General features: G+C 44.2%; 1 protein-coding gene across 1 annotated transcript in view; it reads left to right on the plus strand.

Annotated features, from left to right (window-relative positions):
• LOC119442741 (uncharacterized) overlaps positions 1-18,312 on the plus strand; it is a 46,983-nt gene that overhangs the window by 5,839 nt on the left and 22,832 nt on the right. Inside the window, exon 2 of the mRNA XM_037707740.2 lies at positions 10,304-10,508. Within this exon, the coding sequence (XP_037563668.2) occupies positions 10,304-10,508 (205 nt within the window). The remainder of the gene's footprint in view (positions 1-10,303; positions 10,509-18,312) is intronic.

Below are 18,312 nucleotides of genomic sequence, written 5' to 3' on the forward strand. Positions count from 1 at the left end.
CTGAACCGCAGCGTTCAAGGCATTCGGGAAACGTAGCTGGTAACGGCAACGCGACCCTTCCGAACACTTGCTTAAGATTTTTTTTTTTTTTATTAACAGCGGAGCTGTTTAAGCCGGGCGGAATGTGTCTCCTGAGTCCAAAGATGTGGGCCGAGCCTGACGGCAGTGAAGGAACAGTCCAAGTGCAATGGCACATACCCCTGCGAACTAAGGAAGCTGAGCCTGGTAATTCTAGCTAAGCATGGTTGGGACTACTTAAGCTTAGTCAGTCACCGATAGGCAATTGATAGCCAATCAATAGCTAATCGATAATCGATCAATAATCAATATATCCCGGAAAATTAATGCTGGGGATGACTTGGTAGTGCTTAGCCTAGTCCAAATACGTGGCCAATACCTTGCGATAGCCAATCGATAGCTAATCGGTAATCGACGAATAATCAACAAATTTCGGGAAATGGTGCGGTTGACTTGGTAGTGCTTAGCTTAGCCCAAAACCCTGGCCAATACCTTGCGATAGCCAATCAATAGCCAATCAAAAGTTAATTGATAATCGATCAATAATCAATAAATTGCGGGAAATGCTGGAGATGACTTGGTAATGCTTACCCTAGCCCAAAAGCCAGGACTAGATAGGTGCCCATCAGCTCCGCTGTCTAGATCTAGCATTGCGCCTCCAGTGCAAGCTACGCTATTCTTTTTTTTTATTTTTTGATATTGCAAAAGATGTGTTTGATCAACATAGATTTAACATCGCACACAAATTTCGCGCAACGTTCCCCTTTGTTCGCAAAATTTGCCCTCGGTTGTCATTGTAACTATGCAAGGGCAGCGGTCCAAGTTTTACGCCGCTCGTAAAACACAGTAATAACGTTCCGTACCACTTGCGCACGTAATCTACTGCAAAAAGCTGCATTTAACCCACCGATTGAGAACGTTACCTACACATTACCCATACCATGTCCCTAATATTTCCCAAATATGAACGCAGTGTCTTGTTTGTAGCTCACACCAACAGCGCCGGAGAAACAAACGAGCTTCGTATGAAGCACGGAAATAGGGAAAGCCAAGGTTCAGTCATAATTAGCAGCGCTTCCATTTGAAGCAGCAACATGAACTTTTCGCAACGAATTTGAGGTTCGTATCTCGTGCAGAATTTTTAGAAGTCTGGCAAACATTTTTAATAGCGGTAGTATGACACCCTGGAACGCTTGAATAAGTAACTGTCTACAAAGGCTGTAATGAACCCACACTGCATATTTAAACATTTATCGCTCGTCACACAGAACATGCTTCCTTTTTCAACTCATTCGACAAGGTCGTTTGCAACATATCTACAGGATAACTCGTCAGTACACAATGAAATTCGACAGGACCTGTAATATGTTTCATTTGCTTACTGATGGCGAAAAGACACTGAGTCTGCAACGCTGTGCACGTCGACATTCTCGAGACAGAGATTGAATAGTTACAGTCTTTGATAATCCGACGATTTATGCAATCGTTCATCGCGACTTTGTAATAATACTTTATCCGGACCCCACCATTCGCACTTAGGTTAAATATGGCAATCGGATATTGTGTTTTCAAATTTGATGAGGCGGTCAGAAAAAGCTGCTCATGGTGCAAGAAGCGCAAGCTGAGATTTTTTATGGCGGGAACTGTCCATATGGCGTATCCCACACGTCGTCCGCTACAGCGCGTCGCGCCGAGGCATGAAAAACAATCCTCGTTGCCCAAGCAGGGGACACGTAATAGAGAAAAGCATTGCTTACGTTGGTAATATATTCAGAAAAAAAAAACACTTTGACCTCAGCTGTTGTTTTGTTGAACTTCACAGCGTGCAGCCGAAAGTGCCCTCTTTCAAAAAAAAAAAAAGGGGGGGGGGGGTGCAAATAGATACTTGGCCCCTCCACTTCTGACAGTGGTGCCCCCCCCCCACCGGTAAATACGCCTATGCAAATAAGAACAAAAAATGCACTGGAATTTGTGCCGTAACGCTTACGCAACATTGTTGAAGTTCGCAGCCACGTCTACGGCACGAAATTCGACATCGCATTTCATGTTCTTCATGCAGTAATCGACCCGGTTCCGCCAAATGAAAGAATGCTTTTCCAATCTAAATTGACTTGGAGTTGCTAGTTAGTGTCCATTTAACGCTTCCTCTATCAATTCAAACGCTATGCTCAAATGACCATCCTAATTGGTTTACCGAAATGGTATGACCACTATGTCGGTGGTTATGTATACCTCCGCGGCTCGAAGGCAGCCTAATGTGACGTAAAAACAGTAACGCGCTGCATTTTTGAAGGCACTCTGCGTGAAAAACATTGCCCACCCGCTTAGTAGCATTTTTACTCTGCAACACATGACTGGCTAATACAACTACACTACGGGTGAAAAAAAAAAAAGGGGGGGGGGGGGGGTAGGGAACAGTTCTGGTGGAGCCACAGAAGCGCGGAGAATGGTGCGCCTCTGTCCGGTCCACGGCCCCTTAATGTGGCGAATACTGTGATAAACAGTTCGCCGGTGCGCTCGAAATTGGATTCCAATGAACGTCTATTGGCGTGCTCTCGATAACAACGGCGACAGAGAGAACCGCCGCGCGGGCGTGAAAGTACGCGGCTGATTAGCATCCCGGCGAAGAAGCTTCTTTATACACACTCGCTGAGCGAGGTAACGCAATGAACCTTGGCCGCCTTCGTCGTTCCCTTCCATGCCTCAACAAGGGCGGCCCTCACTCTTATCTGCACTATATAGCTTGTATGAGAGCGTGTTTCTGTGCGAGTCTGGCGATGGCAATGCATTCCTCCTGTTCTTTTTTTCCCCCTTTTTTTGTTTCTTTTTTATAGCCCCAGTTTCTTTTGGTTCTATTCTATAGGGGCAGCTGACAACCTTATTTTGCGGTCTGCTTACCATCAAGGCGTTGCTGGACTGTGAAAATCACGTCGCTTTTCTGTTTGGTTTGTACGACCTCGTAAAGCAGCAGTTCCGCGGTTTCTTCTTTCTGTTGCCCGCGATTCTGCCAGATACTCTTTCGGTTTACTTCTATATACTTCGTCTACGCACTTGAAGAGCCGCGAATTGGCTGGATGCTTGCGCAAGAGCAGTGCATTATCACATTTCTTCTCCTGCTTTCGCAAATATTTTCATTATTAGCTGATTTCGTATACGTTTTCCCAATAGTAGATTCTTGTGCAAGGCTGCTGGCAGCTCTAATGAGGCACATGCTCATGCTTCGAATGCTTTTTTTTTATTGTCCTTGTTCGAAGATATGCTCATAAGCGTGCGTGCCAGCAGAGCCGAGACTTCCAAATTACGCAAACAAGATTTCGCGCGTCACAAATCTAATACTTCTTTTCCCGAATCCTGCTAAAGGAAGGCAGCAAATGGCGTGTTTGAAAATTAATTGATAAATTATTTGGTTTTAAACATAGGAAGTTCAAATAACGGAAGAAAAAAGTATCAAGTAAAGTGACACTTACAGATGGCAGTTGCTTGTGAAATATAGTTTGCGGGCTATTTCATCGAGAGCGAATGCTTTATACATTTACTGAAAACGCAGGATGCTATAGGCAGACCGAGTTGCGCAAAGTATGGGGACACACCTTTGCTAAATATGTATGAGATGCTCAGGCGGAACAATTGCCGGCTAAGCATGCCAGGCTGACCCGTTTGCTACACCACCACCACCAGAATGATTACTTTTGCTGGTCTCAATTCAAAGCAGTGGCAAACATCAGATCATCATCATCATCATCATCATCATCATCATCATCATCATCATCATCATCATCATCATCATCATCATCATCATCATCATCATCACCATCCTATATTTTATGTCCACTGCAGGACGAAGGCCTCTCCCTGCGATCTCCAATTACCCCTGTCTTGCGCTAGCGTATTCCAACTTGCGCCTGCAAATTTACTAACTTCATCATCCCATCTGGTTTTCTGCCGACCTCGACTGCGCTTCCCTTCTCTTGGTATCCATTCCGCAACCCTAATGGTCCACCGGTTATCCATCCTACGCATTACATGGCCTGCCCAGCTCCATTTCTTCCGCTTAATGTCAACTAGAATATCGGCTATCCCCGTTTGTTCTCTGATCCACACCGCTCTCTTCCTGTCTCTTAACGTTAGTCCTAAGATTTTTCGTTCCATCGCTCTTTGTGCGGTCCTTAACTTGTTCTCGAGTTTCTTTGTTAACCTCCAAGTTTCTGCCCCATATGTTAGCACCGGTAAAATGCAATGATTGTACACTTTTCTTTTCAACGACAGTGGCAAGCTCCCAGTCAGGATTTGGTAATGCCTGCCGTATGCACTCCAACCCAATTTTATTCTTCTGTAAATTTCTTTCTCGTGATCAGGGTCCCCTGTGAGTAATTGACCTAGATAAACGTACTCCTTTACAGACTCCAGAGGCTGACTGGCGATCCTGAATTCTTGTTTCCTTGCCAGGCTATTGAACATTATCTTTGTCTTCTGCATATTCATCCTCAACCCAATTCTTACACTTTCTCGATTAAGGTCCTCAATCATTTGTTGTAATTCGTCTCCATTGTTGCTGAATAGGACCAATGTCATCTGCAAACCGAAGGTTGCTGAGATATTCGCCGTTGATCCTCACTCCTAAGGCTTCCCAGTCTAAGAGCTTGAATACTTCTTCTAAGCATGCAGTGAATAGCATTGGAGAGATTGTGTCTCCTTGCCTGACCCCTTTCTTGATAGGTAACTTTCTATTTTTCTTGTGGAGAACCAAGGTAGCTGTGGAATCCTTGTAGATGTTTGCCTAAGATATTCACGTATGCCTCCTGTACTCCTTGATTACGCAATGCCTCTATGACTGCTGGTATCTCTACTGCAGTCATAGAGGCATTGCGTATGCCTCTATGACTGCAGTAGAGATACCAGCATATGGCAGAGATATGGTGCGACAATGGCGGCAAGTTCTTTATATAACGTTTAGAAGTGATTCGACTGTTTGGTATAACATATAGGGAATATATTAGTGCACTGCAAAGGTGGCACAGACACGAACATTAACATGAAAAATAAAACTTAACTCGGACGTTGCGCACTAACAGCTGTCAATTAATTCAATCGCTTACGCTCGTCATATAGACATGTACATTTCACAGTAACGTATCCAGTGGTTTCCATTACATTTTTGTTGCATTTTTGTGCACGTGGGCTTTTACTATCTGTGAAATGGATATATGTATGACAAACGTAAGCGATTCAATTAACAGTTGTTAGTGTGCAAGGTTCCTGTTCGTTTTTGTTACCTTTCTCTCTCTCTCTCTTTCTTATTTTTCGTGTTAATGTCTCTGTGTGTGTTACCTTTGCAGAACAACTATAGACCTTAAGGTAAGCTCTTTAATGGTATAAATCAGTAAATATATTTGCCATTTAATGACTTAAGGATACACATAGAAATCGCTGCATTAAATATGGCCAGCGCTCAAGGCATCTACGCTTAGTCATTGGAGCAGCACTAGTTTCGACATATTTGTTCTCAATATTACGTACAAAACACATTGGTGCTCCATTTGTTTTGAAGAACTTGTGTGGGAAAACGATGTACTCGAGAACCAGACATATACTGCAACAATACAAACAATCCGGGATGCGCAGGTTGAATATATAAGTCAATAAATGAATTGCCATAGTTATGCTTCAAGTCATTCTTCCTACGAGGTGTTTTCCTTTTTCTTTTTCCTTGTCAGTGTCCACCCGAGGCATTTTATTGAAAATGATCCGGTGGTCTTGAAAGAGTAGTGTTCTGCCATCGTCCAGCATCACGCTGGATAGCCACACGTATCAGACATATGACCAAGAGTTTGCCCTGGCGTGATCAGTGGTCATCGAGGACGCGTGCTCTTTGCTGCAAAGTTTGGCCGGTATGACCAGCGAGCATCTCACTTCTAAGTGAGAGCAAGATACGCAAGCAAGCGCCTACACTTCGCATGCGGCTTAACTGTAAGCGTGTCAAATTTCACAGTGGGTGATGCCTCTTTTACGCTTTTTTTTCTTACTACGGGGTTTGCGCAAGCGCAGAGGCTCGTGTTTGCGTTGGAAACCCCATACATATCTGCGTGAGCTTCAGTTCTGCGGCCGAGTCCATTGATCGAGCAGGCTATTAGTCTGAGTGGTTCAGTCGATCCTGCGCGCAGTTTGTAAAGCAACTGCGACTTCTCGCGATTCTGTAGCACGCGCGCGCACTTGATGCCTTGACGACCCGCCCTGAACGTCAGAAGCCGTACGAATGAGAGGAAAAACTAGGATTGGCTTAGGCCGAGAAACCGGCTTCGGCGGCTGTATTTAGAGGGGGCACAAATGCGAAAACGTATGGGTACTTAGGGTCCCTATAACGTAAAACTATTCCAATCTGTTTTATTCCAATCTCCTGACGTCAAATTTACGTAACCGCCGACGCAAGCGTCGGCGGTTACGCTGGTGACTTCCAGCGTCACTTGAACCTGCCAATGAAACGCTCTCCTCGTTTAGAGGCGGTCACTTTTGTTTGCTTTCGAAGCGAATAGCGTTGCCTTACCTGACATTTTTTCTTATATAATTGGTTGTATTGATACGACCAGCGCAAAAACAAACACGAAACACAGAAAGAGGCGACGAGGACAAGTACTGACTTCCAACTGGCGTTTTTATTACAAAGAAACATGAATACATAACCTCACGCACGTGATCAGAGCCACACATATACTTGTGCAAGTAATCAAGACTTTTTCTTTCTTCTTTCTGGGGTTTTACGTGCCAAAACCTGTTCTGATTACGAGGCACGCCGTAGGGGAGGGCTCCGGATTAATTTTGACCACCTGGGGTTCTTTAACGTGCACTAAAACGCAAGCACAAGTAATCAAGACTGCCCATATGCATGTGGGGAGCCGCCTTAGGCTATGTTGGTATTTTTCTTGCGGAATTGTGGCAGTCGTGAATACTTGCACAAGTTTGGGTGGTTGTGATCGGGTGCGCGAGGTTATATATTCATGTTTCTTTTTAATAAACGCCAGTTGGAAGTCAGCGCTTGTCCTCGTCACCTCTTTTTGTGTTTCGTGTCTGTTTTTGCGCTGGTCGTATCAATATGGAATACCAGCTAGCCCGGTCCCACACCTTACTAATTGGCTGTCCTGACGCGAGGAGCATGCAGAAGTAGAGAGGGTTTCAGTGAGGCCAGGTTAGCGCAGTGAAAGTAGATAACCTGTTGAGGAGGGTGGTGCCAGCATCTGCGATTGGCCTGCTTCTTCCTGCTTAGCTTTCTGTGTGTGTGGTAGAAAATCACGGCGGCGTGCAACCGAAGGGTAAAAATGCAGCTAAAACGGATCCTCAGCTGAGAATATTCGGCAGAGCGATGTAGTGTACGTGCTGATAGGGATGCGACAACGAATACTGTTACGCAAAAAGTTTTATTATACACAAATAAATATGTTCTCCCCGGCAACTCCGAATTGCCAGTGCCAGAGCGATCGGCGGGCAGTCATGCTATATTGATTTCAGTATAGCCTTTTGTGCACAAGGAGGTTATATACTTAGACTTCTGGAGTTGAGCTGGCTCTCCAAAAGTGAAGCCGGTCGCCGCCATCTTGCTAGAGGAAAAAAAGCCCGAACAGGAGTAGTCGCGGTAGCATAGCGTGGAGTGAGTTCGTCGTGCTTATTGATTGTGCGCAGTCGAAGCAGTGTTGAAGTGATTGTAGCATGCTTTCAGAGTGCATTACAACATCCCAGTAGGTCATAGGTGCACCAACCACGTGAAGTAGACAACCCTGGTTCCTGTAACATTCCCCCTGAAACATAAGCTCTCGTTTTTGCTCCTGACGGGAGGTGTTAAGTACGTTTGCTTCCCTTGGGAACTGTCAAGAATGTGCTCGCACGTGCATGCATGAAACTTACGTGTCAAGTAGACACTGGCACGTCACTGCGTTCGGAATTATGTAGGGCAGCTGGCTTGGGTTGTGACGTGCGGTGCGCATTTTTCACGACCTTCTCTATTTGGTTTGCATTTATCGTACCATGCGCTCGCCGAGCGCCGACGAGCGCTCGATTTGTGACGAGGAAAAAAAAAATTATGGTTGATCCCTCTTTCAATGGAATCGCTAGAACACGAAAGTGAAACGTGTCTTCACAGATGCTGTTGCATGCTTGCTTCGTGAACTCATGGTCCGCTGCAGCTTAAGGCGCACAATTTGCAGGCCGGCGACCGTGTTGCAGGTTCACTTAGTGCGCAGCGTCCTGTTTGCGAGCGGCGTCCAGCTGCCGAGTCGCTTCGGCGATGGTACGAGCATTTTGGTCCGACTCCGTATTGTCTTGGGCAGCCAGTTGCGTTACGACGCGCTCAGCTTCAGAAATGCGAGTGGCAGATTTCGCAGCGTGCTCTGCGAACGCGCGAAGGCGTTCTGCTTCACGCTGGCGTTTTTTCGCCGGACTAAAGCGAGATTCGCCCGTCGACCTCGTTGCCTTTCTGCGCCACTTTGCTCAACAGTCTTCTTAGTTGTGGCCATCGCAAGCGAAGTAGTAGGCGGCGTGTAAGCACTGCTGATGCATGTTGAAGCTACACTCCGTAGGCGACCAGGTGCAACAAGCTAATGCGACGCGAAAAACAATCCATGTGCGGAAAGTGCCAACACCAGGCTATACCGCGTTGGAGCCTCCCCTGCACTGTGACTACCGTAGCGCTCTCTGTCGGCACTCGTTAGTGTCACGATGCAGTACTTCGTTTCACCACTCCTACATGGCGGCGCCATCCCTGTAAAAAAAGTCCCAGGTGTCCTTAGCTATCGCCTAAGAGATGCGACGGCGAAAGCCTTGTAAAGCCTACTGTAATTCACCTTAATCCTCCTTAGTCCACCCTAATCCTTCTAAGTCCTCCCTAATTGACCTTAAACCACCTTCATCCACCTTAATTGACCTTTATCCACCCTAACCCTCCCTATAATATACCCTAAACCATCTTACTACAGCCTAATCTAACTTATTCCTCATTCATCCATATTAATCGGCCGTAATTCACCCTAATCCTCCTTATTACAACTTATTCCATCTTAATCTACTTTAATCCACCCTTATTCATCCTAATCCACCTTAATACACCGCAATGCATCCTAATCTACCACAATATACCTTAATACACCCTAATCCACCTTAATCCTCCTTAATCTATCCTAATCTACTCTAATTACCTTAATCTACCTTAATCCACCTTCACCATAACCATCATCAGCCTACATTTATGCTCACTGCCGGACGAAGGCCTCTCCCTGCGATCTCCAATTACCCCTGTCTTGCGCTAGCTGATTCCAACTTGCGCCTGAAAATTTCTTAACTTCGTCACCCCACCTAGTTTTCTGCCGTCCGCGAATGCGCTTCCCTTCTCTTGGTACCCACTCTGTAAATCTAATGGTCCACCGGTTGCGAGGAAATATAGGTTTTCTTGAAAATTTCCGTGCTCCGCAGGAAAACTATCACTGTCGGCCTGTATACGTAATCATAATAACGCTTCTTCCAACCCTCTCTCACCTTTCTGTCAGTACTTGCTTCCCTCATTCATGTAATTCTCACGGTTTAACTCGCGCATACGATATATCTACATCCTAATGTAGATATATCGTGTATTATTATTATAATAATACACAATAATTATAATAACGATACCGTGTATTGTTATTATAATTAAAGTAACACATCGTTACATAGTTATAAATTACTAACTACTGTATGCACGCCACAATGTGTGCGCCTCGTATGCTAAATTTCAGCGAAGATGTCAGCGCCGAGACTCAGGACAGTGTCCCTGCGGGAAAATTCGCTTCTTTATTCATTAAACGCCAAATTGATCGATCGATGAAAGCTTAGAGTCGAGGGTCACGAAATTCCCACTAATTTAGTTTCGGCTGGGAGTCCACTCGCTGTCATTCAATCCGTGCACGCGCAGAAAAGCCGCGGCGCCTGCGTCAGGATCGCCCTCGCTGTTCTCAATATGACGTTATTTATTCACGCGTTCCAAAAAGCCGCGATATGGCTTTCTACAGTACAGGCTTAGTGCGTTACAGCCGCGGAACGTTGCTACAAATGCCCCCACTTGTTGCTCCAACCGTGATTCTCCCCTCCTTGGTATACCTTGGCTGCCAATGTCTTCCCACGCTTGAGCCCCCTTTTCTCTTGCTTCGGCGCCTGACTGCCTGTTCGCACGCCCCAAAGTGCATCGGCGTCACCGCCGTTATTACGCGTGTACACGCTCAGTGGCGTCATGCCATAACTCGGTGACATGGAGCATGCGTGGGTGCAGCGAGTCGGCGGCGGGCGGCGAGCCCGGGACCAATGGGCTAGCGCGGCGCGGACCCGGGGGCCGGCCCGGGTTCCGCCTCCGCGCCGACAAAAAGGGCCGCGCTTTCGAGTGCGCGCAGCAGCCTGCTTCGAAGGACCGCGGCGCGTCGATCTTGCACCCCGAGACGCCAAGCGCTGTGCCGGACCTTCGGACAGCAGCCCAGCCGGTGAGGTTGACTATTTCTCGGTCTTAAGCATATGTCGATGTGTGTTTGTGTGTGTGTGTGTGTGTATCTGTAAGTGTGTGTGCGCGCTTTCTTCCGATTCACCCACCACGTTGGCTCACTGCAGCTGCAGCATTCCGAAACTTTCAAGAAAGAGGTCGGGGGTTTGATTCCCGGTGGCGGCGGCCACATTCGTATGAGGGCAGAATGCAAACACACCCGTTGTATTCGATTTAGGTGCGTTTTAAATAGCTCCACTTATAGAAACTATTCAGGGGTCTTCTACGTAATCACTGAAAGCGCAATGGCGGTTGCTTTTGGAAGTTAAACTTCAATCAATTTACGGTGCGTCTGCATTGGGGGCTAAGTTAGGCGTTATGCTATGGGCACGAGGTCACGGGTTCGATTGACAGTCGCGGTGTCGTCGCAATTGGACAGGGACGAAATGCAAGGACATCCGTGTACTTTGATTTCAGTGCTCGTTGACTAACATTTCGGAGGTAGAAAGTTATCTGCTGCCCACAAAGGCGTTCATACAGACTAAGTGATGCTCTGAAACGTTAGACTTGCATCACTCACCGTTGTCACCACCAATAGTGACAATATAGGTTATAGTTACCATCAGTCATATGAGCACTCAAAGGAAAAGAGTTACGGAAGTGTCATAACCACCGACCGCATAATTCTTCATCAGCGTGACATTATTGTGGATGACTATTCAGCAGCATGTCAACTACAGCGTGGCCGTATGTTTCCACCAGTTCATGAAACTTGGACGTTGTAATATTGTCCCCTGTCTGAAGAGGTTGTCTTGTGACATTGAAAGTACATTGCAAAGCCTTAGCGCTTTCACTGAACTTAGTTTCGACATTTTCTCTATGTAAAATCATGCCAATGAGACAGCGGAAAATTTCGCGCGAGAAGCGCTGGCCGGGCCTGTGACAATAAAATTCGGAGAAACTCAGCGACATCGAAGAAGATTTTACTTCAGTTTAAGCAATCACTCTACTACCCACTAGACGTTGGTGCTGTTATGTTGTGTCCGTAGAGGAATGGCATTTACACCATCATCGCGGCGTCGAAAAACGGTCGATTCGCCATTTATGATCGTGTCCACTACTGCGCCCGCCAGATACATGTTCCAGCTTACGTAAACAAGGATTGCTCTGTGAGTCCAAAAGGCTGCCCGGAGCGTGATTCTAAAGAACGCGTCGCGGCGCAACTGATGTGCCACTTGGATATGTTTTTTTTAAATTATTATTATTAAGTGGGCCGTCACATAAATATCTCGCATACCACCTAGGCAAAGGACTCACTCACTCACTCACTCACTCACTCACTCACTCACTCACTCACTCACTCACTCACTCACTCACTCACTCACTCACTCACTCACTCACTCACTCACTCACTCACTCACTCACTCACTCACTCACTCACTCACTCACTCACTCACTCACTCACTCACTCACTCACTCACTCACTCACTCACTCACTCACTCACTCACTCACTCACTCACTCACTCACTCACTCACTCACTAAATTCTCTTTCTGAATCTCTTTCAGCAAAGAGGAGAGAGTCGCAATAGGAAATTTCATCGGCATGATATTATGCTTTCAGCAAAAAAAGAAAGAAAAGAAGAAGATCTAGCTTTCATTGTTGTCTTAGGTGCCGAAAATTTGCTAGCCTTTCTATTTTATCTTCTAATGGAGAGGTATTCCGTTGAAGCTACGGTACCTTGACTGAACGGGAACGAACAGGGCCTTTAGCGGCTGTAAGTTTTATCAAGTCAAGCGCGATTTCTCTGAGAGAACTCCCGCCGCCTTTCTCGAATAACTAATCAAGCAGGCTGCGAAATGGAAATCACCCGAGGAACAAGATTATACATGCATGCATGCAGTGGTGCTGTTGTTTTGAGCTAATGTTTTTGTTTGAGCTTGCACAAGTATTAACGTGGTAGTCTATGGAACTTGTCCAATGTGCGAAGCAATACAGCGCATAAAAATGCAGTGTTCGAAAATAATAAAAGTACTATATAAATTACAATTTACCGGTTCTTGTACATGCTTCTAAATATAGGATTTCATTTGGTTTAAAGAGCGGGACATCAAGTCACATTTATTTAAGATCGCGATCGAAATAGCGCTTTTCAAGTGCACATAGGAAACTCTCTACGGGAAGTGCCTGCGCAAGCCCATAATTTAGTAGCTGTGAAGATCGCGGTACGTCGCTTGTAATAAAGCTAGACAGCCATATAAATAAATGTCCATAATTTCTATTTGCCTGTTCAACGACGTCGCATGAATTGCGTCGCTCCTAGATAGTTCTTAATTCATCGACAGGTTAGCCCATACGAGTATGTAAAATCTCCCACGCTGTTGCAGTTCTCAGCCTGAGAGAGGCAGAGAGAAAAGAGAAGGAAAACGCAGAGAGGTCCACAAGGCGCACGTGTCATTATTTAGCTTGCGCTAGGGAGAGGGGGTTGGGAGTATGAAAAGAAAGAAAGACAGAAGGAAAGGGGAGAGACTGCACTTACAAAAAATTATCTTACGCAAGTTCTTTTCGCAAATGGTCGTCGCCGAAGCGATTGCCAAGGGATCGCCTGTCTGTATAGTTCCTGTAAATATATTGTCTGTCTTTATAGCTATTACCATTCACGGAACACCAAAATACCGGACACGGGGATAAGAACAGCAGTATTGGTGGACGCCTACCTCCTGACGGCGAGTTCAACTCACAGAGATCATATTACGATTACCAACCATGTTCTACTCTTCCTGCTGACGTAGGTGATCGCAGAAACAGAATTATTACCGTATAGTTTTCGTTATTATTTGCTTTCGCAAGAACCCTCACGCTATACACGAATCCGAGTACCGGCCAATCGGGAAACGCTCTTTAGTCAGAAAAGTTTCGTGAAAAACGGGCCCCGGTCTTCAATTAGCTCGTACGCTGAGTTAGCATTTCTCGGTTGCAAATGCGTGGTCGATGAAGGTGGAGCCCGTATGCAACTCGGCTAGTTCTTCCGTAACCGCAATATCTCATAATGTGGGGAAATTTGTGGGAAATTGAGAGCGACGCGATGCAGGCACAAATTCAAGCTGTCAGTCGAACTAGCAATTCGCGTTAAGAGGAAGCTTTAGCTCGCTCCCAACTCCGATGCCACCTATTCAAATACATTTGAAACACAGAAACGCTTTTCTGAGATAACCGCCGGGCCAATTTTAATGAAACTTATTGCACTTGAGAGAGAAAGTTAAATTCTAGGGACTGCTGAAAGCAACATTTTGATTTGGGGCCTAAACTTCTTTTAAAGGCCTAAACTTTTTTAAAGGAATTAAAAAAAAAATGTAAGTTTGGAAAAATAACCACGAAGTTTACAAATCTGTACCTCTGCACCAAAAACACATATAGTATTTTTGTAAACTGCATCCGTTAGAGCATCCAAAGCTGACAAGTTTGATATATCAATTTCTATCTTTTATGAAGTTGTTACATTGTTTACAAGGGTTTTGCAGCAGTCCTACTGACATATAAGTGGTATACTTGAGAGCCATGCATAATACATCTATTTTGTCCGCTTTAGATGTACTATCAGATGCAATTTACAGAATTGTGATCATCATTATCATCATCATCATCAGCCTATATTTATGTCCACTGCAGAGCGAAGACCTCTCCCTGTGATCTCCAATTACCCCTGTCTTGCACTAAGTGATTGCAACTTACGCCTGCAAATTTCCCAACTTCATCACCCCACCTAGTTTTCTAGAATTGGGATATCATTCCTTAATGCTGAGTTACAGAGTTCTATGCTTGATAGTTTCGTTTTCTGAAAATGTGCGATTTTTGACAATTTTTATGAAAGCTTCGACGGCCTAAATCAAAAATCCGCTTCAAACAGTCACTATATTTTAACGTTTTCTTTTAAATACAACAAACCTCACCCAATTCGGTGCACTGGTTGCCGAGAAAAACAATTTCTATGTCCTATCTCCTATCTATATCCTATCCTAGCTCCTATCTAAATACATGGGAGAGGCGAAATCGTTTTACTCGGGAACCGACTGATCATAAAATCAGTTTACACACACATATATACCGGGTGTTCAAAATTAAGCTTCATGCAATTTTTAAAAATCGCCTGTGGCAGGTAGCATAATTCTTATCGTTGAGCTGGGTTATTCGAAGAGGCAGACATTAGTAGCATGATAAATCGAAACACATATTAAACTATTTAACAAAAATTCACTAATTAACTTCTAAGTTAATTACTTTATGACACATATTGCAATTTACGAATTGTAGCCGGTGAGCTTGTCAGGCGTATCCACTGGGAATTAATTTCCAGAATGACACCAGTTTGGAGATATGCGCCATCTAACTCGCCGTAGAAATGCACTGTTGTTCCACTTACTTGTTTACCAAAATGCTGTTTTATATATTGGAGCACAAAAGTAACTGAAACGCCCATGTATTTCGTTCCACACTTTGGGAAACAAGATCTCGAAACTGGTGTCATCCTGGAAACTCATTCCAAGTGGATGCGTCTTGCAAACTCACCGGCTACAATTCGTAAATTGCAAGATTCAAGATTCAAGATTCATTTTATTTCTCCTAGAGAAAAAAGTCCCGGGAGAAAAAGCTGCCTTGAATGGCAGCAGTGAAGGGAAAAAAATACAATTTCACATACGTTATGAATCAAGAAACCATGCACAATGCAGAATTACAATTAAATTAATGCAAGACAAAAGTAAAATTCAAATATACAATGCACTGAGAAGTAAAAAAAAACAGTGGTATAGCAGAAACAGAAGGTTTAAAACATGATTTCAATTCCACACTACGATATAGTAAATGAAGTTCAAACATAGCAGTATTTTTCCTTTTATACCGTGGCAAAAAATATAAAAAGAATACCCTAATTTGGGTTTGAGCCCACCACATGCTCAAAAAATTGCTGAGCAATTGTTTTTGTTTAGGTTCATATTTTCTGTGTACCATTTGTTTGTGTTAAGGGTGTTCGGAACCACGAAATGCAACATTTTGGGAGCCATACGTTGTGCGAAGTCGGGGTAGATGCCATTTCTCTTTGCGTCTGGTGCTTGCATGAGTGTGCGTTTGTGTCACCGATGACAGTTGGATTATGAACTTAGCCCGAGGTAAGCTCAAGTTGAATTCAAGGCGCGAAGTATGGTAAATGACACTAGATGATGGATGGGAGCTATTCTATGTTTAATAAACAATGGTCTGGTATGAGCTAGGTAGTCTGAGCCAGAAACTATGCGGATAGCTTTTTTTTTTTTTGCGGAAGCAGTAGTTGGCTAAGGTGTACGCGAGCCGCAGTTCCCCACACAAGATGACAGTAGCTTATTTGAGAATGAAATAGTGAAATGATATATAATTTTTTAACTTTCACGGGAAACAAGTCGTGACCTCGTGAAAGAGCTCCTACAGATTTTGACAAGTTTAAAGAAAGATAACGGAAGTGACCAGCCCATTTAAGATGTTCATAACCGCCTTTGTTTTATTATAATTAATCTTTAACCTGTTTACATGTGACCAGTTATGGAGGCTTTCTAATATGACGTTCGCTTCAAGCAGGAGCTCATTCGATGAGTTTCCAGATAAAAATAAACTAGTGTCGTCGGCATATATTATAAATTTAGCTTTCTGAATGTATCGTAAAGTAATTAACTAAGAAGTTCATTACTCAGTTTTTGTTTATTAGTTGAATGTGTGTTTCGATTTCTCGTGCTACTAATGTCCGCCTCTTCGAATAACCCAGCTCAGCGATAAGAATTGTGCTACCTGCCACAGGCGATTTTTAAAATTCCGTAAAGCTTAATTTTGAACACCCTGTATATATATATATATATATATATATATATATATATATATATATATATATATAGTGGCGTTCGATACTGTATTTACACTTCTTTGAGGAAAGGGGTCAATTATTAGCGGATAAATCGAAGACCAGATTTCCATTTCTGTTAGTTTCGCTCCCAACCCACCCCGTTCTTGAGGTCAATGTGACGTCACATATTTCGTAACACTTTTCGCACGTTTGGGATGTCCAAAAAAACGTCGTCAGAGACTGCCAGGTTGAGCCTTGTTTTTTGTTTGAATGTAATATGCAATCCTCGCCTATCGATAAACGATTAAGTAATATCGAGCAAGTGCTGTTTAAATCTACGAGGTCGCGTATAGCTGGTGCGGGGAATTAGAAGCCGAGGTCACCACCTCTCTTTCGATGACGCGGCCTTTCAGGCTTATACTAAGTTATAGCTGGCATTAAAAATATTATGTTGTTCTAAAATTCAAATTGCTTGTACTGCGGCATGTATAGCTATTGAGTGCATGCGTACATGCTCAAACGACTCGGTTAGCTGCTCCAAATGTGCACAGCTGCGTCATATATATCTTTGAGTGTAATGAGGGATTCACGGCTTCACGACTTTGAACCACATACATATCAGAGGTACCAGTTTATGTTGGTTTATGCACGGCAAACACAGTTAACTACGTACATTCGACATTGACGAACCGCCCCCAGTCTCAGTAGTGTGAAATTGAGGTGATGTACAGATGAGGCGGGCGCAAGCGGCCTTCGAAAGTTGAGTCTTATGAAAGCGCATCAACCTCACGCCACGATTTTGAGTTTGAGTGAGGCCGTAAAACCTGATTTGAGGTAGAGTCATTCAGGTCGAGCATTACAAGGTTCCTTAGCGTCATCAGCAGGACTGACCAGTATGAGAGTTTGTTTATTCTCAGCTCTCGAAATTCCCTAATGATGAGAGACCTTGTCATCGTCTTGAAGAGCTTGCTGAGCTTTTCCAAAAGATTAAAATAGATATTCGGAAATTTATGCTCCATATTAATTTGGAATAATCCACTCATTTCTTGGCCAATCCTCCATTGTGGGTAGGAGCCACAGACGTGATAGGCAACAACAACAACAGAAGATTTGGCAAAACATCAGCGAGTTAACATGCCAGGACAAAGGATAAGTTATTCAACGCATTCCCACATGCAAGAAATTCTGCTGATTGAGAAACAGTGAGGAACCGTCGAAATAAAACAAGGGCTTCACTGAGCAATGCAAGATGCACTTATCCGTGTAATTGCATTATCGTAGGCACCGAACAGAAATCTGAGATGCTTCGGAAGAAAATGTGAGATATTAAACTGGTCTTACAAAGAAAGAGGTAAATGACCAAGAAACACTGAACAGCCAAAATTCTAGGCGAGCCGGATTAGCCGAATAATTCAACCTTATCTACGTGAATACATTTGGCGGTTCGCGGGCACCAGGCTCCCTCATCTTGGGCGTACCGTCCAATTCATCCGCTCACACGATGCAGAATAATGTATCACTCCATCACCACTCTCTCCCTCGCCTTTTCACCACCCTCCCCTTCCAAAACCAATTTACCGCAGCCATTTGAAGGCAAAATAAAATAACAATAACCAAGAAGTTAGACAAAGATGACAACTCGCCGGAGGAAATAATCTGGATAGGTAGGAATCCGAACAGTCCGTGTCTTGCACAGGTAAGAGAGAACTACAAAATGCATATTAGTACCTTTGAATCAGACACTCGTTGCAAATTTACGTTATTCAAATAAGGCACCGACGCGTCCCCTTAATTTCAGCCTGACAAAGCTCGCACAGATATATAATCTTAGGTACTTCTGATTTTCTCAAAGATGATCGATTAAATGTGCGGCCCGCAGATGTAAAAAGAAAGAAAAAAGAGAGAGAAAAAAAGACAACACGGGAGTCATGTATATATATGT

The sequence above is a fragment of the Dermacentor silvarum genome, chromosome 2 (genome assembly GCF_013339745.2).
Source record: "Dermacentor silvarum isolate Dsil-2018 chromosome 2, BIME_Dsil_1.4, whole genome shotgun sequence".
NCBI classification, from domain to species: domain Eukaryota; kingdom Metazoa; phylum Arthropoda; class Arachnida; order Ixodida; family Ixodidae; genus Dermacentor; species Dermacentor silvarum.